The sequence below is a fragment of the Nanorana parkeri genome, unplaced genomic scaffold (assembly GCF_000935625.1).
Source record: "Nanorana parkeri isolate BGI_ZX_2015 unplaced genomic scaffold, ASM93562v1 scaffold248, whole genome shotgun sequence".
NCBI lineage: Eukaryota > Metazoa > Chordata > Amphibia > Anura > Dicroglossidae > Nanorana > Nanorana parkeri.
This window is the reverse complement of record NW_017306516.1, coordinates 115-26,856: the sequence shown is the minus strand read 5'-3', so window position 1 is coordinate 26,856 and position 26,742 is coordinate 115. Positions and strand designations below refer to the sequence as shown.

The following is a 26,742-nucleotide window of genomic DNA, read 5'->3' as shown; positions in this document are numbered from 1 at the left end:
TTTTTCAAACTCTTCACCCTTTTGTGAATAACCCTGTCAATTGTTAACATGTTAACAGTTTTGAACTTTTATTTGTGATCTGCAGAAGGAACTTAATACCGTCCAAATGGAAAGCCATTCTAGGAATGCATAACAGTTTTAACCTCACATACCCGCAAACGGAGACCAGATTGATTGACCAGATCATCATAAATCCACATTACAACAGGCGCACCAAAGACAGCGACATAGTCATGATGCATCTAGAGCTTAAAGTTAATTATACAGGTAAGGAGATAAGACAATGGTATGGTGCAAGGCAACAAGTGAAATCAATCAGTGAAATTCTAATGCTGTCCACTAGTGATGAGCCTGGACTTGGTGCAAACCCAGTTCGCCTGAGTTCGCCCAAGCCCACATATTTATATACAGCCTTTCGATTTACCTGAAAGCAAAACCTCAGTCAAATAGCTAAACGTACAGTTTAAATTATGTGTGGAAGCTGTTGTACCTATCAAAGGATTTATATTTCTATCTATCCTGAGATATAAACTAGTTTGCCACACAGCACAGCTCTATCTGACAGGACAGGAGACCTGATTTTTTTTTTCTGCTGCACCCCCAGCCTGTGACTGGACAGAAAAGGGAGAAGCAGCAGATTTATGAGCCCACCTGTCAATCTGCCCTCTTCTCCTATTAGCATGGTCTGCACTGCAACAAAATTGAGTTGCTTCTTGGGCTGCTTTTCCCTCCCCAAGTTTGAACTTTGCTATACATTTAACTGCAAGAGGTTGATCCCCAGTCAAATTCAGGTACTTATACTGCTTGCATTTAAAATTACATAATTGATGTATTACAGAGACACAACCTGCAGGAAGACTTTGACAGGTGTCAGCCCAATGTAAACTGTAGGGCTGAGCTAGCGGTGATGTCACCACTAGCTCCGCCCAAATGTTTATATTTTGCCAGCATTTGTCAGAATGTCATTTTGCAACGGGAGTTTGTCGCGTGTGGATGGGTTGGCAGGCGTCAGGGTTTTTTTATTTCGACAAGTTGTCAACATCGTGGACAACGCTGGACATTGTGATTGACTTTAGGATTATGTTGTTGGATCAATTTTTGGAATTGTCAGAAATCATTTTTTTTCAAAAGTCTGGTGTGTTTATTTATATAAGTACCCCTACTAATTCACAAGGGAAGGTGCATCTGAGTGCCCCTTAAAAGGGGGTACCCGAATGCAAATAAGCTCCCCTGCCCGCAGACCCCCACAACCAACGCCCCAGGGCTTGTGGGGGAGGAGGCCCTGGTCCCCAGGGGGGACCCTGAAAAAGCACCCTCCCAGTGTCGAGGACATGTGGCCTGGTATGGAGCAGGGAGGGCGCTCACTTGTCTCCCCCCCCTTTCTTGCCCTGCCAGGCCTGTGCTCAGATGGGCACAGGTCTGGCAGGGCAAGAATTTTAGGGGGGACCCCATGTTTTTTCCGCATTATTGGGGGTGGGGTTCCTACCAAACCTAAAGGGCTCGGAATGACTTATGAGGAAACACTAAGCAATATTTTTTTTTGTTACCTGGGGATCCCCTAAAGGGTCTGGTATGGTATTTATTTTCCTTCTACATTTTTTAAATTATTTTTTTAACTTTTTTTTCTTTTTCTTTGTTTTTTCATTTTTTAAAGTTATTTTGTATCTCTTTTTTTTCCTTTTTGTTTAATTTTTTTTTATTCTGCTCGCTACCTCGGAGGTACTCTGTGATGGCATAGCTGAGTACCAGCCATGCCCCTTAGCATAGGTATCCTCGGACAGATTTGTATTGCATAGAAGATATGGGGAGGTGTCAGACCAACTCTAATACTAAGAGCTAATTACATAGTAGACTAGAGTCTAACTCTGGTACCTATAAGACTGCACAGTCATTATTTGACACTCTGCATATCTGCTATAACAGGAAAGTGTAAGATGTTGGTACTATGGCTGCAGACCTTTAGTTGGGCAAAATTAAAACATTGCCCTTTTGTGCATCTGTATAATTGTACAGCAAAGAAAATATGAAGACAAAGGGGAGGGGGGCGAACTATTATTCTTTCTTATTTGAAGGTGTCTTAACCTTTATTTTAGTCATAACACTATATAAAGTATGCAGAATCATGAGGCACCCCAGTCTAAAATGTAAAAACAATGTGATGGTGGAAAGCAACATGTGGCCCCTCCAAAATCCATACCTGCCTCTATCCCAGATAGGGGCCTGGTATGGACTTTAAGTGGGGACCCCACACAAAAAAATGGGGTTGCCCATTAACATCAGAGTTTCTCCATCAAATCAGGAGACACCCTTCACACCAGATCCACCCTCCTTTCACATCAGAATACCCCTTTCTTATAAGAGTTCTCCCTCTCATTCTAGAAGCTCCCCTTCACATCAGAGCACCCTCCTTTTACATCTGAGTTCCCCCTTTACATCCCAAGCCCCCCTTCACTTCAGAAGCCCCCCCTTCACATTAAGAGCTCCCTTCACATCAGAAGCCCTCCTTTTAAATCAGAGTCCACATTATATGAGAGCCCCCTTACATATCAGAGTGCCCCACTTCACATTAGAGTTTCCCCTTTAACATCAGAGTTCCCCCTTTCACATCAGATGGCTGCCTGCACCATGGAAGGGCATAACACTGTGCAAACAATTTCAAGGCACCCCTGGGGAAGCCAGAAGCCAACCTGGTTGAGGGACGCTGTCTTATATCTCAGGTGGTATCAATCTGAAAGACAACACAGTGTTAATTTTGTACAGTCATTTTGTATGCAGGGCATTGGTGGGTTTTCAAATTATCCATCACTTTGAAATGATTGTATTGTATGCCTCCCTTTATTTTTTATTTATTTTGTTTCATAGCTTCCTAAACTGGTTTGTTTTTAGCACTTGCAGTATATTGCAAGATAACCATTTTTTTTACTTCCTTTGTCACCAGTATTATAGAATAAATTCTGCAGATATTTCCATGACAGGAGCACAAAGAAGACACTGCAGTATGTTGTCAGAGGGAAAGAGCACAGCATGATACAGTTTATTCAAATGCTCAGTGACTGGCTTGTGTATTTCAGACCAAAATGAAATTATCAACATCATTTTCGCTTGACAAAAGACTTATTATTTTTTATATTGGATACATTTGAATAACACTACTTTTTTTTACAGTCAATCTCACATTAAATGGTTTAATTTAATTTTTTTTTTACTGATTGCTTCTACCTGATACAATGCTGCGGGAAAAAAATTCACATCTGCGTCTGAGATTAGTTCCGTCTCACATCTGCGGGACAACATCATCATGTATGCCAAAATTGTATCATGACTCTTAAGCATCAAAAACCTCTGGCTGTCATGACTGTGTATTCAAAGGTTTACTGTGACCGCCGCTGGTTTTAGTACACCAACTGGATGAGTCATGGTCAGCATAAGTATATACTTACACAATTGCTCAGTACTTCCATTATATTAGGGGAGCATTTGTCTGAACTAGTGCCCTGAGATGTAAAAAAAACAAGGCTCCAAACCTGCCCTCTGGCTCACTTTCTGCTTTGAATGTATCTAAATCCATGATCAAAAAACTTATATATTCCAGCTTACTATTCCTTAGATGTGGTGGCTGTTTTCCTTTATTTTCTTACAATATATATTTATTAAGTATAAGAGCAGGATTATACTGAGTCCAAAACAGTAGGTTGAATACACATGTCTACATAACAGTAAGATCAGTAGTTTCAGAGGTCTTATCAGCCTGCATGTACAAACAGTCATCTCAATACGCTAGTCAGCGGTAAGAAACAGGCCTACATCTCTGTATAAGTAGGGAATGTGACATAAAATAACATCAACAAGAAAGAGAGAAAGAGAGAGGGGAAGGCATAGAGTACCATGCCTATCCCTCAACACTGCCAGAGGTATGAACTGCGCTTAGATATTTAAATTATCTGGTAGGATGAGTTTGTGGTTTTATCTGTCAAAAAGAGCAACTGTAGAAGGATATGGGATGAGTCGTGGGATATGGGGAGGGGGTTACAAGTGTAAGTGGTTTCAGAAGAACACCAGAGGGGTAGACTGCTATATATGTTCACAAGCTGGGAAGTTGTACAGAGGTGGAGGGGGGGGGGGGGTTCAGTTGTAGAAATAATAAGATGGATGAAAGCCTGAAGAGTGCATACAGAGGGGAGGGTGTGAAAAAAGAGGAAGAGAGGTAGAAAGATGGTGAGTGTAGATAAGAAGAATTATCAACAGGATGGGTAGGGGCAGTAAATGGGGAAGAGAGAGGAGGGTTAAACTATTTGGTCAGGCCAGTGGGGTCTATTGTGGCCAACCAAGAGGGTATTTATAGGTAGAAAAGGGAAGGAGCTGATCCCAACAGACTGATGTAATCAATGGTTGCAAAGCCATCATGTATATCCATGAGTATGATGGTATGTTTTTCATCTCTGAAGATGTCTTTTACTCTAAACCAACCTCTTAGAAGTTGAAGGAAGGAAGTCTCCAGCAATGGTTTGCTTGATCTCACTATATACATATATAGTTACTTTAGTTAAAGTGTATATTCTTATCCATAAACATTGGGCTTTGGGTCATGTCCTCCAGACACTGCATCAATTTGAAACAAAGCAGAACTTGGCAGGGTAAAGTTGGTCTGCTTTGCATGAGGTCTGATTTTGGGCAGTACCTTCGGTCAGGGGAGGCAGGTGAGGCAGAGCCTCACCTAGTATTATGAAGAAAAAAGGTGTCAGCTTCAAGTCTGAAGCTGACAGCTTTTTCTCCATTCAGATCGGCTTGTAACAGGTTACACAGCAGGGAAAGCCTACCCACTGTGTGACCTGTCATGGACGGAGCGCTGCCTGTTGATTACTGCATCCGGCTTTTGACAGGTAGTTGGGTTACACAGCAGCGGGCTTCCCCACTGCTTGTGTAACCTAACTTGGTGAGGCAAGAGCTGTCACAGACTCTACTCTGTGTTAGAGGCGTGGGCTCTGTGGATGGCTTGGACCAATGGCAAAGCGCCATTGGTCCAAGCTGTCCAATAAAAAAAAAGCATAAAAAAACAGTGAGGACATTGATCTCGTTCCCTCACCAGTGACGAGCAAGTGAGGGACAGGGAGGCTCCTCCCTGTCTCCTCCCTTCCTCCTCCCGACATAGCTTGGTTACAGAGCAGGGGGAGGGGCTTCAGTGGTATGGTGCGGAGCTTTGGCAGGATGGGGCGTAGCTTCAGCAGGGCGGGGCGGAGCTTCAGTGGGCTGGGGGATGCCTCACCCAGCACAGAAGGCACGGCATGTCAGGTCACTGATTTTTGGTATTATAGATAAGGGGAGGAGGAGCCCAAAATCTTTAGTACACAGGTAACCGAAGTAACTTAGTGCAAAAGCATTCCCTGAAACCTAGTAAACAGGTTTTTAGCTGCATGTGCCAATGAATGTAGCTCCATTAATACAGTAGTGATGTAGAGCATAGCCTTAAGAACCACTGAACTCTGTGGGGGACACAGGAGATTAACACTGGAAATGACTGTTTCTTCACTTATATAATGGCGTGCGGTTAGTATATTCTTTTACAGGGAATGCCTTTAATGAGTCCCTTTAAGGACATAAAATACTTCCAGACCTAAGCATTGGGCTACAATAGAGAAGACTATCCTAGCAGTTCCAGACATGTTCTGGAAGGAACCCTGGTATTTCTATGATTCTTTCAAAGATTAATTATAATGCATACCTTTCTCTTCACATGCACAGCAGCTATTTTATATGATGAACCAATATTTAGCCTGAGAATGTTTTCAGAACCAGTGGCATTGCTAGCTTTGAGGCTTCACTCTCTCAAAAACTGGTAATAATTATACAGGATTTTGTCACAGAAATCTATTATTCATATAAAACACATTGTATGCAGGCTGAGTACTAACAAAAGCACAGGGGGACTGACTTCGGGTATGGATCTAATAGTGGTGCCGACAAGAACACGCACAGCTCAAATGCTGGCCAAATCAGCAGGACAATCAGCCAAAATATGAGCAGTGCACGGCTCATTTTAAAAGAGGGGGCATTTCTCAAAAGAGGGTGCGTGATCTGTCATCGAGTGCTGAGTGTACTAGATCTAGCTCTGGTGCCTATTTTAGACATCATGGTCTCCAAATATTTTATATGCAAGCAGTGCAGGTACCTGGATTTGACCTGCTATCAGCCCTTTGCAGTCCCTGTATAGCAGGGCTTGAGTGTGAGAGGAAGAAGCAGTAAAAGAGTTAATTAGTTATTTTCCTGACAAAAAGCACACTGATGGGAAAAGAAAGCAGAGTGAGCTCATAACTGTGCTGCTTCTCTTTTCACTGTCCAGTTATCGAGAGTCCAGTACGACCTGTTTTAAGAGGAAGTTGGTTGATTGATGCCATCAGACTGAGGACATCTAGCATCAGAAGAAAAGTACTGCGTGGAAATATCTCTGGATTGAAGTGGAATATTGCAGCAAAAGCTGGTTTTGTTATTTTATCTTTCAATGAGCTATTCATTGTTTTCCTTTTTTATATTGTTGGTGCAGTTCTGCTTTAAGGGTTGCTTTAATCTTGGAATGTACCTGACTTGACCAGGGCTTCTGGTTTTTTTTTGGAAGAAAAACAGCAGTGAATTACACAGGCCATACACATCAATGGCAGTAATCTGGTGCTCTTAGAACACCTGTTCCTGAGTCCTGTGCATGTCTAAGCCAGGTATACTCTACCCAGTCCATTGCAGGCCCCCACAGAGACATACAGGGGAACGGCACATCACAGGATTATATCACATGTAAGCTGACAGTTTCAAAACTTTTGCTATTCAAGAACTGACTTCCCCCATTGCCTGCATTTACTGTTTAATAAGGCACTGCAAAGCTGGCATGCAGTAAGTCATAGAAACCATCAGATTTCACTTTTCATCCATTCAAAGCAGTCAAACTAGGGTCATCTGGTTGTTCGCCATGGGTTACTGCACTTTGCACATTGCTTATGGTCTTATTAAATAAGTCTGTTTGTGTTCTAGAAGAGATACGATGTCTAGCTATGAAGTGAATTGCAGTCCCAACATACTGAATCAGAATAGTTCACAGGCCAAGCTGAAAAAAATGCATAGACCTTCAAATTGTTTTGTGGAGGCTGGTTTATGTCTGCTGCACTGCATAAAGCTGGGATTCGTTTTCCTCCTCGATATATATGATATTTATGGTGTCAGGAGGTCATGAAAGATATTTCTATCTGACAGATTTTAGCAAAGAACTTCAGTACTATTTTAGCCAACATTCGGAGTCTATGCATGCTAATAACTCCTAGCCCTGTGCAATGTGCTAGACTACTGGATGAGGACATTTTATTCTATGTGGCATGGGGTTATGATTTTATTTAACAAGGCTTTGTTCATATGAGATGGAGAACAAAGGCAGAATGGGGAAAAATAATATCACTTAGTAAAAAATGCTCCTACATGTGCCTACAACAAATAGAATTTGTTACAAAAATAAAAACATGAATGATGAGAAAAACAAATACAAAAGGACTCTCAAAAGCAGTATTTTCACTTATATACATCACATAACTTAAAGTAGTATTTAAAGGTTGGTTGTTTTTTACCTTAATGCATTCCCTGCATTAGGGTAAAAAATGCCCAGTATCTTTTTCTGTGCAAACTCCCCCCCCTTACCTGTGCACACCTCTTTTAGGGAGGAGACGAGGGGCATGGCCTGTCGTAGGGCTGTGTGTGTCTGTGGACAGCAAGGAACGCACATGCACGGGTGCCTCCACAACAACCGGTTAGCTGATAGAGGCACCCGTGCAGGGGGCAGGGGGAGAGCGCTGTGGGGACCCACTTGAGAATGAAGAACAGAACATTTTTAAAGAAAAAGAACAGAATATTTAAAAAAGGTAGGCCTCCTAGATGTAAAAAAAAAAAAAACTTTTATATCACTTTAAAGCTCAAATCTAGGCAGATAAAAAGACACAAATAATGCAGCTCTATATTTATGAATACATTCTTAAGTGTATTTTTATGAATGCAAGCAGTAAGTAATAATTTGACTTGTTATTAGCCTTTTGCCGTCCCTGTAAGGCACAGCTCACACTGGGGGAGTGTAACACCTGGTGTGAGGTTGGGGTTTTGTGGATCACAACTGCGGAGGCCAATCAGACGGAACCCTGGTTTCACTCCCAATCTTAACGGGGAGTTAGGGTTCAAGCATCACAGCCAAAATAAACAGAAGTAAAAGGATGGATGGGATTATTACTGCATAACCCCCATCAAATGTAACAATAATAGAAGATGTAAGGTTCAGGTTGTCAATTAGGTTAGTATCGATAACAGCTATGGTTTAGAGGTAAAGTTGTATTCTCCAAAAGGACCACTAGATGGAGCATGCAAGTTAATCCAGCTTCTCTGTACACACAGTTAGTTTAACTCAATGGAGAGCAATATGCCAGGGTACTTGCGGTTAAATGGAGTAGCAGAAGGAGCTGGGGGTCCAAGTGGAGTTCGTTGAAGGTCCTCTGTAGAAGGTAGCAGTGTTGGATGGTATGGGGGGTCCCAGGAGACAGCAGGCGTTCAGTCTTCAATATTGGAACGCCATACTGTCTCACTGGGGCGTTTATATAGGGCTAAGAGGCGGGGGGAGGAGCCGCCGAACGAGACGAAGCACTTCCGCGTGCCAAGGTGGAACGCACCCGCCGTCCGAACCCGGAAGCAGATGCGCGCGCACCCTGCCGGAACGCAGACGGCCCGTCCCGTGAGGCAGAACCCTGTACCCCCCGATTCCCAGGTGAGCGGTGACGGCGGTTGCCATTACAGGGAGGGAGAGGCAGCACAAGAAGCGAATCAATTATGCTGCAGTACAAGAAGGATGCTGATAGGAGAGGAGAGTAGAGTGGCAGAGAAATGATCTCATCAGTCTGCTGCTTCTTCTTTCACTGTGAAAGGTGCCTAAGTGTTATTGGACTGCAGCAGAGAAAACTCAGTTTTTTTTTCCTTGTCAGACAGACTGTAAATCTCAGGATTGGATGGACAGAAATACAAATCCTATGGTAGGTAATACAACTTCTGTATCGCCGGTATTTTCTCTAAGAATTTAGGTATTTCCTGTTGTCCATGTGTAGACTTCTTTGGGGTTAGGGGATGTCTTCCCAGCAACCCCATGGCAAGAACTAGGTTCATATGGATCTGTGGAGAGGGAGGGTAGGTTAATTGAGCTGGCAGGAGCAAAATGGTAAGTACACTCTATCTAAAAGCTTACTTATCCTTTAACCCTAATGTAATTTCAGATGTAGTGGTAACCACACCGACATAGCTAAACTAAATATGGCTCTTCAGCTATTGAATAGTGCACTACAAATGTCCCAGACACACTTTCTTGGTAATATATATTCCAGTGACATTCATCTAAGGGTAAATTCCTATTCCTTAGGATGTTCAGAATCATAGGTGCCAGTCACTTTGCTTAGTTTTATGTGCATGAAAATATAGGGAAGGAGGGTGAAAAGAGCACCTGTAGTTCATTTAAACACAGTCTTTTGGTTTTCTGCATGTATTCCAAGCGTTCTGGGCTTAAGCATCATTGAGTGATGGAAGTCAGCAGAGCTTCACCTCATTCACTAACCCAACAGGAAACTTCCCTTGCAAAGTGTAAATTCCCTTACAAACTGAACAGCTAATGTCCCCATGGTAAAGCAACCCCATGTGTCCAAAAGTTGAAGTTGAACCTGAAATTGATCTTTCAATGCATAATAGCAAATCCACCAAGGAATAGCTCAAAAAGAAGGAACTGAAGGTTGTAGACTGGCCTGCAAGAGTGAAGAAATTGTCACTCCCAGGAATTCTCTTCACGTTATAAAATTTATTCAAATGTCATAAAAACATCACACAAATACCTCTGATGCATTTCAGCCCGACCAACGGACCTTAATCATAGCTATGCTGAAACGTGTCAGAGTATCTGTGTGCTGTTTTTATGCTGCTTAAATAATGTTTATACTTGAAGAGGATCCTTGGGAGTGCCGGGTTCTTCACTTTTGCATTTGTTTGGGGTCAAGCCAGAGGCCTTTACCAAGCACCACAGTTCCCTGGGTAGATTTGGCATAGGGGTTTGAGTGACTTTTTTCTTTGTTTGCTTAGTAGACTGGCCTAGTTTAAACCCTGATTTGAATCCCATTGAGATGTTGATGTCAGAGAATGGTAGACTGTTATGCAAAATGCCTACAGGAAGTAATTTTTCCTAAAGGAGGGCTTCTGAGGCCAAAGGGTGTACTTACATTTTCCACAGTGCACCATTACATCTATTAACATTTTTATGAAGAAATTATAGATAAGGCAATTTTTACTTCAGCATATAACCTTTATCTGTAGGCACTGTCTGAGTAAAGAGTTAAGGTGTGTCCGTCCAAATATGTTGAAAAAGTCAGCAATCTCCATGGGATGTACTTACATTTTTTACATGGCTATATGTGTAGTTCACCAGTCCACCACATGTCTGTTTGTTGGCAATCTGGTGGTTTGGAAACCCCTTATTCCCAAGAAGAGGCTGTCTATGGAGTGCCACATAATAGTGTAGTTACCTTTTAAATGCAGCTGTGGTAAGTACCTGAATTTGACCTGGTATCAACCTCCTGTAATCCCCTATACAATAATGATAGAAGGATGAGCCAGTATTGGGAATCAGGAGTTGTGCGTTAAAACACATGTGCTAACAAGGAACATGCTGACAGAAGAAGAGAGTGATGAGCTCATTAAACTGCAGCTGTTCCTTTGCTTCCTTATCACAGGCTGGAGATGGGGAGGCTACCAAGCTGTATTGTTTAGCTACAGTGGAGAAGTGTCAGATCTCCAACCTGTTTTACTGTCTGACAATGTAAATATTAGAACTGGACAAACAGAACTACAAATTCTTTGGTGGTTTGAACAACAGCCACACAAGTATTTATGCTGGGATTAAGTTTTAAAGGAAAAGAAAAAGTGAAAGAGTTGCTTTTGAAGATCAGTCATCTATATCAGAATATGTCTATAGCTAAGTAAAAAATTTGAGTTTACTTTTATTTTTTAACTTAGGACTACAATATTAGTTGCCATTTTAGGCTACATGTTAAAGCTGCCATTTTTTCATCTTTACAATTACCAGAAAATAAGTTTGTTGTGTTAAATAAGTATCTACTCTTGCTGTACAAATTTAACTTTAAATATACTGTATCTATTGTAAAAACATTTGTGAAACAAATTAAGAATTCAAATAATTAACGCCCAATTTGCACTTTATATGCAGAATCAATTTATGAATTAAAATAATAAAATCACTATTTTCAAGACATGTTCACAAGGCTTTTAAGACCAGTTCAAATAAGTATGTTTATTATAATGTTTTGTACTTTCAGAGTTTGTGTCATACATGTCAGTGGCTTTCATTGGCAGTGTGTATCAGAAGAATGTAACCAGCCAGAGTGTTGAAAATTCTGTTAAAAATGAAAGATACAATTTTGATTTGTAGTTTGTATCCATCACCAAAATATATTCACAGCAAGAGAATAAACTCTTAAAAATCTGCTTTAATAGCAATTTTCTCAGTTCAGCACTGCGTTCCCATTTGCAGTTACAACTTGGACTTATATATACTTTATATAATATTTTTTTTTTCTTAAAAGCAGAGAAAACCTGTTCCCTACCGAGTAACCGACAGCATGCATGGCAAATTGATTTTATGATTGATGGAGATGCTGAGGCTTACTGAATGACCAAAACTGGTGGAGAAATAGTTCTGTCTCTGCATCATGAAAGTCATATATATATTTATATTTGTGTGTGGATGTAATACACTGATTGTTTTGGTGCAAATCATTAAAAATACTCACATAATTAGTATTTGTCCTTCAGTGACAACAACAAATAAAAAAGTGCATTAAGGAGAGTCTCAGAAAATGCTATACACTTTCCAAACGTTATCTATAGCATATAAAGACCAAGCAGCAACTTAACTTTTAGGGGCTTATTCACAAAGCTGCTGAAGGCAGCCGAGTGAATAACCGAGCCGAAGGGAAGTGAGCCGAACGACGCTCAGCTATTCACTCCGGCTCAGTACGGCTGATTTCAGCCGTACATCGGCTGCCTTCGGTCAGCTAAACATGTTCTGCATTATCGGCTGAACTGAAGTGCAAAAGAACTTCGACTCCAACATCCAACATCTGGCTGAGCCGGACCTCCAGCAGCTCACTCGCTGCCATTCGCCCCTATTCCCATAGGTGCCGAACGGCAGTGAGTGATTAGATTAACTTAGTGATACCGAGCAGAATAGCAAATAAGTAAAAAGAAAGGGAAAAAAATAGTTGGAAAATATGTAAAAAAATGAAAACAAATAGTCAAAAAAAAAATTAAGATATTTTAAAGAAAAGAAAAAAAAAACAATTGGGCAGAGCTAGCGGAGACCGCTCACTCCACCCCACTTTTTCCTATTGGCCGGCACCTGCTAGAGTCTTCTAGCAGGTGCCGGCCAATGAATAACAACTGGGCATAGCCAGCCGTGATATCACAGCTTGCTCCGGCCAGATGTTATTGTTTAATGATAGATGAGCATCCCCAGGTCATTTTGGGATGCCGATCCGTCATTACAACTGGGTGGAGCCAGGCGTGAGATCATGGCTGGCTCCATCCAGCTGTCATTTGTGGTGCGAACGGCAGGCTGTTCTTCCCGCTTCGGCTCAGTTGAGCCGAAGCATATGCCTTTGGCTCGGCTGCCTTCGGCTGCTGTACGAGCTATTGTGAATAGCCCGTGCAGCAGCCCGTCGGTTCGACTCCTGCGGCCGAAGAGAGCTGAAGGATCAGTCAAAGCTATGGCTGGATCCTTTGGCTCTTTAGTTAATAACCCCCTTAATCTCCTAACTGTGACACTAACACTTCCATTTGGACCCCACATTTAACCAGACCTGTTCTTACAGCTTCCAGCTCGACTCTGTTACATTTAGTCATTTAGAGAACCTCAAGTGGATCTTCTCCTACCTCTGTCCCTATAGCTACTATTTGGACTCCCTTACTCTGACTTTTCAGTCCTTAACAGAACCTCAAGTGGATTGTACTAATTCCTGCTCCTGTGTTACCCTGAGTCTCCTAACTTATATAACTTCCTGTTGTACACACTGATCATGGTGTTTTTTTGAATGTACCCCTTAGCATCATGCATGTGAAATTTTAGATATGTTTTACCTAAAGTTAAGTAAACATCATTCCTGGTAATGTTTTCAAGTACATTAGAAAAGGTTTTCCAAAACGGCACATTAACATTTTTTCAGAACACACAATCCTTGAACTTTAGTCATTCTACAATTTATATTCAATAATTAGTGGTTTTACACTGTGGCGGTGGTGGGGAAATTACCAGATTGGCAAATCAAAAACATTGGCAGCTGAAACAAGTCTTATTTTGTGTTTATAGCTAAGTGGAGTCAACAAATTCAGCAGCACATGAATTATGTCACTGGCTTGTAAAACTTTATTCAGGCTCTACATGTGCCACTTAGTTCTGCCCATGGTCTGCCCATCTATGACCCATTTCACATGCATGTGTGGTGAGCTATTTGACTGGATTTCTGGTTTGAGTTATACAAAGTAAAAGTGGCCTCTTAACCCCTGACCTCTCTAAAATCAGACCTATCTTCCCTAATTCCGGTTACTATGCTCAATACATAAATACAAAGTCTGTGTTATTAAGACTGTGTAACATTTTGTACATTTTACCTGTCTCTTACCAGATTACATACAGCCGGTGTGTTTGCCGGAGAGCCTGAGTAATTTTCCATCTGGGCTGAACTGTTCCATTGCTGGGTGGGGAAGAACCCAAAGTCAAGGTACATTAGATATAATATTACTGCTGCATCATTCCAGAGCAATACTTAACTTTATCTAAAGGGTTATGACATCTCTGACCATCCTGTAATGTGTAAAGCCCACCTTCCTGCCCTAACCTTTGGGGGGAATTACTATTAGAAAGACAGCTAATTCTAGGAACTGAGTTTAGAAAATATCTTCCCACACCATTTTACCATTTAAAAAGCAAACCGCTCTGATTCAATCTGAACCTTTACCCATATTAATGGCGGTTAAAGAAGAACTCCATGCTAACTCAAAATGCAACATGTCAGTGAGAATGTAGAAGCTCTTGACTTCACTGACACTGACTATAACCAATTAACACCACTTTCCCGTCACTCTTCGAAATGATCACACTGATTTAATAAGTAGCTGCAAAGTGTTAAAGTGGTCTTCAGAGAGCTTTTTCCTGTCATTTGTGTTCAATATTCTCAGAAAATTTTGGTAATGCTTACTGGAAGTGGCCAAGCTAACAACTTGACCACCAAAGATTTGGCAGCTTATTAGCGCTTAATAAATAAGTCAGCCTACAATGACCCCAAAGTATATGTCTATACCCATCCATTGCACTCCACCAGGCAATACTGACTCCTGAGCTATATTTCTGTACCCATATATTCTAATAAATCAGTGTATACTGACTCCCGAGGTATGTGTCTATATGCATCCATTCCACTACATCATGTAATACTGACTTCTGAGGTATGTGTCTCTACAAATCCATCGCACTATATCAGTTTATACTGACGTCTAAGAAATATGTGTATACCCATCTACTGCATTACTGACCCCTGAGGTTTGTGTCCATTCTCATCCACTTCAATACATCAGTTTATACTGATGCTACATCAGCTTATACTGACTCCTGAAGTATGTGCCTGTAACCATCTAGTCCATTATATCAGTTTATACTGACTTCTGAATTATGCTTCTGTACCCATTACCTCCCATACATGAGTTTATACTGACTCCTGGGGTATGTGTCTGTACAAATGCATCCCACTGCATTCTTTAATGCTGACTCCTGAGAAATGTGTGTATACCCTTGTACTCTACTGCATCAGTTTTTACTGACTCCTGAGGTTTTGTGTCTGTGCCCATTTGCTCTGTTACTTAAGTTTATACTGATGCCTGAGATATGTGTCTGTTCCTATCCACTTCAATACATTAGTATGAGTCCTGAGGTATGTGTCTATACCCATCTAATCCGTCAATGTATACTGACTCCTAAAATAGGTGTCCGTAGCAATCCATTCCATTACACCAACTTATGTTGACTCCTGACGTATGTGTCTGTAACTCCCGAGTTGTGCCCATATACATCTTCTCCATTGCATTTTTTTATACTGACTCCTAAGGTATGTGTCCGTACCAGTCTTTTCCAATACACTAGTTTATACTGACTCCTGAGGTATGTGTCTATAGCAATCCACCCCACCACATCAAGTTATGCTGACTTCTGGGGTATGTGTCCTTGCCCATCTTCTGCATTACATCAGTATATACTAACCTCGGAGGCATGTGTCTATACCTATTCACTCCTAAAGTCTCAGTGCTGCTGATTCCCTTTAGTCCCTTTCAGCTACTTCCTGTCTATATGTCTTTAATGGCAGAATCACAGGTATTATTTTACCAAAAGCAAAGATTTAATAAAATTGAAAACAACCTTTGAAATTACATGTTGAAGCTTAAATGAGATTTTAATGACTGGGTATAACCTTTGTACGGACCTTAGATTTAGTTATACATACAGTATAATGAAATATCATTGAAGACATCTCTTTTCCAAACTGAATATTCAGTTTCTCCAACCAGTTATTGTACACGAGGTGCCACATCTTCCTTTTATTTATTTAATTGCCCACCTTTGAACCAGCTCCAAAACCTTTTAATCATTAGTCTACCTAAGTTTTAGTAATATACACTTTTATAAAGGGGTTTGTGGAAAATGTTTTTCTCGGGTTATTTCGTTTAGTCAGGTCTTTGAATAAACAGCTATGGACAGTTTATGATTTTCTGACAGCTTAAATGTATTTTCTTCAACGCTGACGTTATTTTGAAGTGATGTTGTTGTAGAGATTCAGCAGAGGTGAACAGGGTTCCTCTGCAATGCAGCAGATACATAGCCATTGTCCTAATTCTATTTCTTGACATTATGGCTGCTAACCCAGCTAGTCAACAAACAACTAAAAAAAGAAAGTAAAAAAAAAAATACTCCTACTAACAACCTCATCAACATGGCAATCGAGTTTATTATGCTGTATTTCTAAATCAAAATTTATGTGAGGAAATCATTTTAATAACCCCATAAACTGGCACTGTTTATTACATCCATGATAATAAAATGCTAGTAATTACTGACCTGCTTTGCAATCAGGCCACCAATTTAAAAGCACAACCGCTGGGAAATGCTGATTCAATGGATATGTTGTGTAAAAACGGACAGCTTGAAATTAAATTATCTGCATTGCCAGCAGTGATACATGTGACTGTACTGTCCACCTTCCAGTTTATAGCTTTGAAATTAATGTTCAAAGGACCAGTACGCTAGACTTAAAAAAGGACTTTGCGCAAAATAGCCTCTTCTCAGCATTTATATACACTATATTACCAAAAGTATTGGGACACCACTCCACATCATTGGATTCAGGTATTCCAGGAAATTTCCTTGCTACTAAATATCCCACGGTCAACTGTTAGTGGTATCATAACAAAGTGAAAGCAACTGGGAACAACAGCAACTCAGCCACAAAGTGGTAGGCCACGTAAAATGACAGAGCAGGGTCAGCACATGCTGAAGCACACAGTGCTCAGAAGTCGCCAACTGTCTGCAGAGTCAATAGCTACAGACCTCCAAACATTGTGTGGCCTTCAAATTGGCACAACAACAGTGCTTAGAGAGCTTCATGAAATGGGATTCCATGGCTGAGTAGCTGCATCCAAGCCTTACATCACCAAGTGCAATGCAAAGCATCAGATGCATTGGTGTGAAGCACGCTGCCACTGGACTCTAGAGAAGTAGAGACATGTTCCCTGGAGTGACGAATCACGTTTCTCTGTCTGGCAATCCGATGGACGTGTCTGGATTTGGCGTTTGCAAGGAGAACGGTACTCACCTGACTGCATTGTGCCAAGTGTACAGTTTGGTGGAGGGGGGATTATGGTGTGGGGTTGTTTTTCAGTGGTTGGGATTGGCCCCTTAGTTCCAGTGAAGGGAACTCTTTAGGGATCAGCAAACCAAGACATTTTGGACAATTTCATGCATCTAACTTTGTGGGAACAGTTTGGGGATGGCCCCTTCCTGTTCCAACATGACTGCGCACCAGTGCACAAAGCAAAGTCCATAAAGACATGGATGAGTGAGTTTGGGTGGGAGGAACTTGACTGGCCTGCACAGAGTCCTGACCTCAACCCGATAGAACACCTGTGGGATGAATTAGAAAGGAAATTGCGAGCCAGGCCTTCTCGTCGAACAGCAGTTCCTGACCTCACAAATGCGCTTCTGGAAGAATGGTCAAGCATTCCCATAGACACACTCCTAAACCTTGTGTACAGCCTTCCCAGAAGAGTTGAAGCTGTTCTAGCTGCAAAGGGTAGGCCACCTCAATATTTAACCCTACGGACTAAGATTGATATGCCATTATAGTTCATGTGCGTGTAAAGGCCGGCGTCCCAATACTTTTGGCAATATAGTGTAAATGTGTGTGAAAGTAATCATACCAGGTCAAAGCATTTGTGCAGGCTGTGAAGAGGCACAAGGACCATCTGGGAGTTTGAGGTACAATAATACTACATGTGGGTCGGGCTGATGCTAGGACCCTCTTCTACAGTCATGTAGATCTGGACTCTTCAAACTTTGGGGAAGGTGATCATAATGCACTAACCATGCCCCTGGATTATAATATGATTTCAATCTGCTGGAACCTCTTTTACTCCCTGCCTGAGTGGCATTGAGACATGCAAAATACCTATCCCATTTCATCTTGACAAGTGAAGACAGTGTTTTAAACCTGATCCCAGCTTGGCTTTGTGAGCCATCTAAGAGTTTGGGGTATCTACTAGGCTAATCTTCATCTCTGTCCACAAGTCATTGCCCCTGGGTAGTAATTGACCTAAGTGGGTAAAATTGTTTGTGGTACAGGTTTATCTGTAGAAAATGTTGAATTTTTGATAATGTATAGCATTGCACTGTACAGTTTGTTTCTTCTTGATTCGCAGCCACTATCAGTTAAAGATGGCTTGCACGTGGCAGTATTCTCCTATGTACAGGAAGTTGGCTGTGTTTAGGACAATGACATAGATGGACAAATATTCTCCAAGAATGCCTTTGATATTCCTGGTGGTGGTGGTACCAATATTTTCCTCCTTCAGTCTGATGCACTAACTTGACAAGGAATGCACCCACTCTGGAGAACATTTTGTAACAAAAGTCCCCTAGTAGGCTAGAAACAGTTTCACTTTCACAAGCAATGATCATAATCACAAAAGTCACTTGTTATTGTCAGCCTGTGTTCAGTCACCAAATCTGATTAAAAAAATCAGTTCTAATGTGCTTCTGAAACTGCCCATATTATGCAAAGTACACAAGGATAATTCCACCCAAAACGGCTACCCTGGTGGGCTGAATTGTCTTCTCATATCTCATTTAGGGGCTGCAACAAGATTTTCCAACTGCAATACCTCTTCCATCATGGAACCTCATTCACATCTCCTCCACTACTGCATTCCCCGCACACCTCTCGTTCCCCCTACCTGACACCTCTTCCACCACTTTTCCCTCCCAACACTTCTGCACCACTGCATTACCTTGCACATCTCTGCAGCCTTTCCCAGCACACCTTTGCCACCAATGTCCCCCAGCACACCTCTGTAACCCCTAACACACCTCTACCACCACTGTACCCCCTGCACACCTCTGCCTCCTTCCATTGTACTCCGTCTGTACCCCCTAACTCACTCCTTCCACCACTGTACTCCCCAATACACATTTGCCACCACTGTACTCCCCCTGCACACCTTTTCACCCCTTAACACACCTCTGCTACCATAATACCCTTAGACACCTCTGCCTCCGCTGTGCTATTTCTCTTTCCTCACACCTCTGTACCTCCTAATACACCTCTGCCACTAATGTTCCCTCCACACCCCTCTGTCATCACTCTGTCACCCCCCCTGTACACTTTTATACTTCTGTATCCCCTACCTCACATCTGCTACTACTGTTCTCTGGGCACACCTCTGTACCTCCAGCACACCTATGCTCTTTTCTATAACACTACTTGTAATTTATTTATGCTAGACCTGTATCCTTATTATTTCTAATCATTCTCCTGCTTTTTTTCTACAGGTCCTATTCCTAATATATTGCAAGAAGCTGTGGTACCTCTGATAACCAAAAGCAAATGCCAGCAGCAAATGCCTGAGTATAATATAACCAACAGTATGGTCTGTGCTGGATATAATGAAGGAGGGATCGACACATGTCAGGTATGAAGCGTAAAGTTGAATTTTTTTATCATTGCAATGTTTCCAGATCTGGTTTTTAAAGTTGCAGAATAGCTTGGGTTTGCAGAGTCAGAAATGATGAGAAGTCTCTCCAATATGGAAGGCACACAGTAACAAAAACGTTGTCAAGTTTTTGTTACTGTCTGGGTTTTGACTGGACTTTATAGTTTACCTTGCAGTTTAAACTGGCTAAATACATTTTGTGTGCATCAAAACAAAAGCGGTACAAAGTCTTCAGTTTTTCATAATCAGACACAACCTGAGTGGAAGAGCCTGTCCCCAGCAGCATGGTGCAGAAAGTATCCTTGCTCTCTGTAGGGAAGCGATGCCCCCACTGTAGAGGTCCATCGCTCTCCCTGCTGAGTCACGGCCAGAGTTTTCTCATCATCAGGGAGCATGAGCTATAGGTCTGATAAAATATTGTCAGACTTCTGCAATGAGACCACTGCTTTCACACAGAGAGCAAGGGTTTCACATTGCAGCTGCAGGCAGGGGAAGGCTTTTCTACTCAAGCTGTGGCTGCTTTAGAAAAAAAAAACTGTTAGACAAGAACAAGTTTTGTTTTGATGACTGCAGTGCACTGGATTGAAACTGATGATTCACTTGGGCTTTCACCAAAAGGCTTTTAGAATACCAGCTATACTGTATAAGAAATGTATAGATCAGGGGTAGTCAAACTCCAGCCCTGCAACTGTGGTGGAACTACAAATCCCACAAGGCATTGCAAGATTCTCACAGCCACAGACATGACTCCCGGAGAGAGATGCATCATGGGATTTGTAGTTTCACCACAGCTGGAGGGCCGGAGTTTGGCTACCCCTGGTATAGATTCTGTCACAGTTGGAAACTGTACACACAGCACATCCTGTGTGGATGGCAGGGCTCTTTTAAAGGCTATTTTTTCCTCTTTAGCTTGTGTCTGCAACAATGTTATTGTAAGTGCAGACATGTGGCTCAGTAGGATCACCAACTCAGTAGGGCTTTACATGTGAATTCCCCTATTTTCCTACACACACGCTTAATCTTGGTAGTGTAAAGGCTTTCAAAAAGGGAAGAGTTCTATTATAGAAATATGGATCATTTTTAAAGCCAATGTGCCACTATAAAGAAATATAAATGTCACTCTGTACTGGTGCCTGTGACCAGTGCCATGACTCAAATCTTCACAGTCTTACAGACCTACACTGGCCGAAACTTAAACATCCTTCACTTCTGGGTGCGTCAGATGTCTATTCTGCCCCACTTCGCATTGTGGTTCCACCTGTCATTACAGCGCTGCCGGAACACATTAGTAAGGTGGTGGGTGAAACCACAGGACGAAACAGGAGACTCTTTTACATGTTATTTCATGTCCTTTTCTTTTACATGTTATTTCATTGTGGGGTTTTTTTAGCCACAGAGTCTCTGTAACCTAGAAGCTAGGTAGTTAGTACTCTCTTGACCTGTAATGTTCAGTGAAGCCCTATGTGCACATAGATTGTATGTTCTTCCTATGTTTTTATGTTTTCTCTTAAAATGCAAAATTGTGCTGGTGGGTTAAATTGCTCTTAATGAAAATGTGAAAGCCTGTGTCAATTTGTGTTAGAGATATTAGACTGTAAGCTCTTTTGGACAGGGTTAGCTATGCATTGCTTTATATACTTACTGCAGACTATGTTATAGCTTATAAATCACATGAAGAAATAATAATATTAACCCCTACAGTGTTGTTGTATTGCAAAGCAGCCTTTTACAACGCACAGTAATTTAGGGCCCTGCAAACCAATTAAGATTCATTCCAGCCTTCAGCTATATACATTGAATTGGGGGCCTGCAGGCCGATAAAAATGTATTTCAGCTTGGGAATTCAGCAGCTGAAAACCTACAGTGCATAGCATTGACTGAGAATTAGCATACCTTACTGTGATACACTCTATCAAGCTGAGTTTATGATATGCTTTGCCAACCTTTCTGACAATGACAGCACAGTAGTCACAAGCGGAATGGCTCATTCTATAAAATAGCTTTCTAAGAATGTGTTGGTATGTTTAAAAAAAAAAAAAAGAATACAAAAAAATAAATCCAATACCGCTTTCTGTGACAGCCTAATGCAATTGAAACAACCTTGCCTGTATTAGAGCTACAACCTTACAATAACAGATTGCTTAGACAGATAAAGAACATTTTAGCTGTTTGTCATTGTTATACATATTGCTGTTTTCACTATCAGCTAAAACATATACGTTTAATTTGACAGACATCCTGTATAAAACAATTCTCACTTTGGCTCTGCTGAAAAACACTTGGGAAACAGGGCAATAGGAGACAAGAAACTATCAATAAAAAGCAATGATGATAGTGGAAGAGAGCAAAGAAAGATGGGAAGGAGGGTGTAAAAACAAGGATTAGATAGGTGCAATGATGATAATGGAAGAGAGCAAAGAAAGATGGGAAGGAGGGTGTAAAAACAAGGGTTAGATAGGTGCAATGATGATAATGGAAGGGAACAAAGGAAGATGGGTAAGAATGGTGTAAAAACAAGGGTTAGATAGGTTCAATGATGATAATGGAAGGGAACAAAGGAAGATGAGAAGGATGGTGTAAAAACAAGGGTTAGGTAGGTGCAATAATGATAATGGAAGGGAGCAAAGGAAGATGGGTAAGAATGGTGTAACAACAAGGGTTAGATAGGTGCAATGATGATAATGTAAGAGAGCAAAGGAAGATGAGAAGGAGGGTGTACAAACAAGGGTTAGATAGGTGCAATAATGATAATGGAAGGGAGTAAAGGAAGATGGGTAAGAATGGTGTAACAACAAGGGTTAGATAGGTGCAATGATGATAATGGAAGGGAGCAAAGGAAGATGAGAAGGAGGGTGTAAAAACAAGGATTAGATAGGTGCAATGATGATAATGGAAGGGAGCAAAGGAAGATGAGAAGGAGGGTGTAAAAACAAGGGTTAGATGGGTGCAATAATGATAATGGAAGGGAGCAAAGGACGATGGGAAGGAGAGTGTAAAAGCAATGGTTAGATCAGTTGCAATCACCATCCCCCTCTATTGCTACTATGTTTGACCCAGGGCTCAATCCAGAGGAGTAACAAGAAACCTCAGGGCCCCGGTGCAGGAAACCATTTAAGGGCTCCCCCCCAAAAAACATGTTTTTTATACTTTTTTTTTAATTAAATAAGCAGTATGTGTGTTATGACATTCAGGGCTAGTTCACACGAGCCCCAGTGGGTTCCGTCCCAATTTGGTGCTGGAATACAGTGGATCGCATCCCAGCCAGTGGCTTAATCTGTATAATCTAATCTCACTCCTCTTCAGGTCACACTTGTACAAAGAGCCTGCAGATAGCTAGTGCTCTAGCTTGGAACTTATCACCTGCTTGGTACACTATATAAATAAGTATTTAAAGCCATTCTAGGTCATGATGTGGCTAGTAGTAATTAGGTAATTTATCACACTCAACTGGACTTGTTCTGTGATGTTGAACAACATTCAACATTGCGTAACAAATCCAGTTGAATGTGAGCAGCTGCTACTAGCTACGATATAAATACAAAATACTCATGTATAATATTTTACATTACTTTACTTCACATTACTTAAAGTGACACAGAAGTTAAATCTTAAAAATGCATTCAGGTACCTTAACTATGAACAGAAATGTATCTTATGTGTGTGTCACTCGGCTGTAGATCCACAAATCATCTCTGAATTGGAGTGGTGGCTACTTTACAACACACACAGGGACCATGGGGATCAAATGTAGCCACCCTCCAGAAGGAAGGACAGTGTCAGCACCAATTCAGAGATGATTAAGAATCTACAGCCAAGTGATACACACATAAGATACATTTTTATTTTTAGTTACGGTACCTGAATACATTTTTAAGATTTAACTCCTGAGTTTAGTGTCATAAAATATATTTGTAAAAATGGTGTATATATATATATCTATATATAAATGACAGCTTCCTTCTGTATGCTATGTTGCTGATCACTATAGGGAGACTCTGGCGGCCCACTGATGTGTCATCAGGAAAATCGTTGGTACCTGGTGGGAGCGACTTCATTTGGATATGGATGTGCACAGCCCGAAAGACCTGGAGTTTATGCACGAGTGACAACATTTACAGAATGGATTCAAAGCTTTCTGATTTAGAGAATACCTTCAACAAGGCTACTTTTTTCGCACAACAATCCTTTTTTTAAAGTTGCTTTGCACAATCCAAAACCTGAACAATATTCTAAAATGATAATAGTGTAATTATGTTAATAAATTGTGTGTTATTATTCAGTGCTTCTTTTGTATCAACACCTATATTATGTAATCACCTGATACCACAGTAAATGAAATGCTGGAACCACCTTGTTGATCTGTTAACAAAAACACTTTTCATGTAAAACTATTATTTTAGCTGCTAATGATGTGTGTTTTACATAGAAATAGTGTACGTATTCTGCTCAGATTTTATTTTGCTTCAATTATGTATTTAAATTAAACATAGCATATTTGATTTGGGAGCATTTTGAGCTATTCATACAGTGTTTACATTAAAGTGATTTTCAATATGACTTGTACATTTTGACAAGCCTTTTTGTTCCACATTTTTATTACTAATTCTGTATCCTTTAAATTGGAGAAGTATTGTGCCAGTCACTGTGGACGTCAGTGAACTTAAATACTTGTGGTAAAGCCCCAACCACTGTAGCACTGCAAAGCAGGAAGCAGAGACTGCACAGATAATGACCAGGTATTGCCTCTCATTCTTAAAGAAGAACTCCAGGCAAATCAAATATTAACCCTTGCAGTGGGGCTACCCCAGGGGCGTCCCGAGGCCGAGTGTCACCCGGAGCAGTGACAGGGTGACACCCGTCGTGATGTCATCGCGTATGACATCACTGGACTACCCCCGTACCACATGGGTTAAAGTAGTATTACAGTCACTTTCTTTTTTTTTACATATATCTACTGCTACCGAGCAATAGATACATGCAAAAACATAAAAATAATAAAACAAGTTACCAAATAGGTAAATGATGGTGTCTCGAGCGGCCGTGCAGGATGAAGGGGTGTATGTGCAATAGAGATCTTCAGAGGGGAGAAGAGCAGACACAGTAAGCCCTCATTCACATTAGTAAATGCCGGCATTTTCATCTCCGTGCTGCGTGCACGGCTGTATCGGGCAGCTCCCGGGAAGGACTGGTGCTGCGTGTGATTAGTGCACAGCCCCTGTCCTTCTCTATGGGACTACGCGTCCATAAGCCCCCCTACGCTCACCTCAAGTGCAGGTCCGTGCAGGTGTGTGTTTCCTGGCTCAGATACAGACAGGATCCATCCTGTCAGTGTACGAGTACGCTCACCCGCACGGATGTGCAGGGTGGGTGAGCATAGGGTGGCGTACGGCCACGTAGTCCCATAGAGAAGGACAGGGGCTGCGTACTAATCAGACGCAGCACCTCTCCTTCCCAAGAGCTGCCTGATACGGCCGTGCAAGCAGCACGGAGCTGTACGTGCCGGCATTTTCTAGTGTGAATGAGGGCTAAAGGTGAATGCAGGCAACCGGGAGCGTGCAAGTCGGACAGGCACCCTGGGACCCAAAGACTCTGCGCTGGATCAGAGACCGGCACCAGCGCTGGAGGGACTCTGGAAAACTAATGGAAAGAAGAAGATGATCGGATCAAGAGACATCATTTAAGGGAAGTCCTTAAAGCAGCATTATGGGGGAGGGAAAAAATTGTAACTTTAATGTCACTTTAAGTGTTAATTTTTTCTAGGGAGCTAAAATAACAAAGATGTACTCACCCAAATCTTGGACCCAGCTGGCTGCAAAGTCCCTGCAGTCTTAATCCCCCTTCACTCACTGGCAGTCTAGGGTCCCTTGAGTCATCACTTCCAATACACTGTGTTGGACATGAGGACACTGGGGGACATCTCATTGTCCAGCGAAGGGGGAGAGATGCTGCAGGGAGTGGTCTATCAGCCCGCCGAGTCCGAGATTCGTGAGTAAATCTTTAATATTTTAGCTCCCTAGATAAAACAAACACTTATCCCTTGCAGTGCAGGAGCAGCCCCACTGCAAGAGTTAAAATGTAATATGCCTGGAGCTATTCCTTAAGCTTAACTCCAGACAGATATAAAATGTACAAATTAATGCAGCTCATGAATATATCCCTGACTTTATTTTTAAATGCAAGCAGTCTAAATATCTGAATTTGACCTGATATTAGCCTGTTGTAGTTTGTGTACAGCGGAGCTTAAATTGGGGAAGGGAGAAGCAGCTCAGGGAGTAAACCAGTTGTGCTGTTGTACAAGGTGTCATGCTTACAGGAGGGAAAATCTCAGTGACAGAGAGACATAAGCTCATCAGTCATTGCCCAGACACAGGGGTGTGTGTGTGTGTGTGGGGGGGTAACAGACCTTAACTATAGCAGAAAAAAATGGCTGTGCTGTAAGGTAGAGCTGTGTAAATCTCAAAACTGTGTGGCAAGAACTATATAAATCTGTTGGCAGGTAAATGAGAATTGTATTTGCACTTGCTGCATCAGGACCAATGTCTCTAATCGTATTGTGTCTCACTTCCAAATTCCGAGTACACAGACTCCTCTCTCCTTTGTACATTTCTGAAGAATATTTTGGCAATCTCTAAATAAATATTTGAAAATTGTCACTTGGATCAGAGGCATGTTTTTCCTTTGTTAAGTCTCATTTTGAGACTTGACTATGATTGATATGGCTGTGAAGCCCCGTCAGTTCGGAATAAAAGACGAAGAACATTGCCAATTTGTGCAAAAAAAATAATTTGGCAAAATACGTCTGCATAATGGCAGGAGAATTGTGTTTTTTCTCTTTGTAAAATGAGAGTCATTGTTCTAGATGCATGTAGATGGCCCATTAATATTTCAAAATGCATATTATGGCATAACAAATTAAAAATAATTTAACTTGTTGCAAAGATTATTCTTTACTATCAGTTCTATTATTTGAAGCTGTAATTTAAATATTAATATACTTAGCTAAGTAGAAAAATAAAGCAAGAAAAGAATTGGCCTTTATCTTTAAAGAAAACTTGTGGCGCAAAAGAAGAGTTGAACATTTGTCTGTATTATAGGCATCTTAAAGATCTGGCTCAGTGTTATTCTAGGGAGCTCCAGGATCCACAAATAGCAGGGTGTCCTAACGTGAAAACAGCAACCAAATTAATTACTTCTGGCTATGGTCCTTCCTCTCTCTGACTGGCATTTAGAGAAGCCGTTCATCACAAGGATTGGTCAATAGTCAGATACAAGAGGGAACAGACAAGGACCAAGTGATCACAGAAGTTGGGTTCTGCCCAACCTGACCTTCCCTAAACTGAATGATATGCATTAAAAGTAATTCCAAACTACGAT

The 26,742-nt window shown here is 41.4% G+C and overlaps 1 protein-coding gene across 1 annotated transcript in view; it reads left to right on the top strand.

Moving 5' to 3' along the window:
* The window catches only part of TMPRSS15 (transmembrane protease, serine 15), a 229,782-nt gene extending 206,270 nt beyond the window's left edge, over positions 1-23,512 (top strand). Inside the window, exons 21-24 of the mRNA XM_018556698.1 lie at positions 86-267; positions 13,743-13,838; positions 19,208-19,347; positions 23,357-23,512. Of these exons, the coding sequence (XP_018412200.1) occupies positions 86-267; positions 13,743-13,838; positions 19,208-19,347; positions 23,357-23,512 (574 nt within the window). The remainder of the gene's footprint in view (positions 1-85; positions 268-13,742; positions 13,839-19,207; positions 19,348-23,356) is intronic.
* The last annotated feature ends 3,230 nt before the right edge of the window (positions 23,513-26,742 follow it).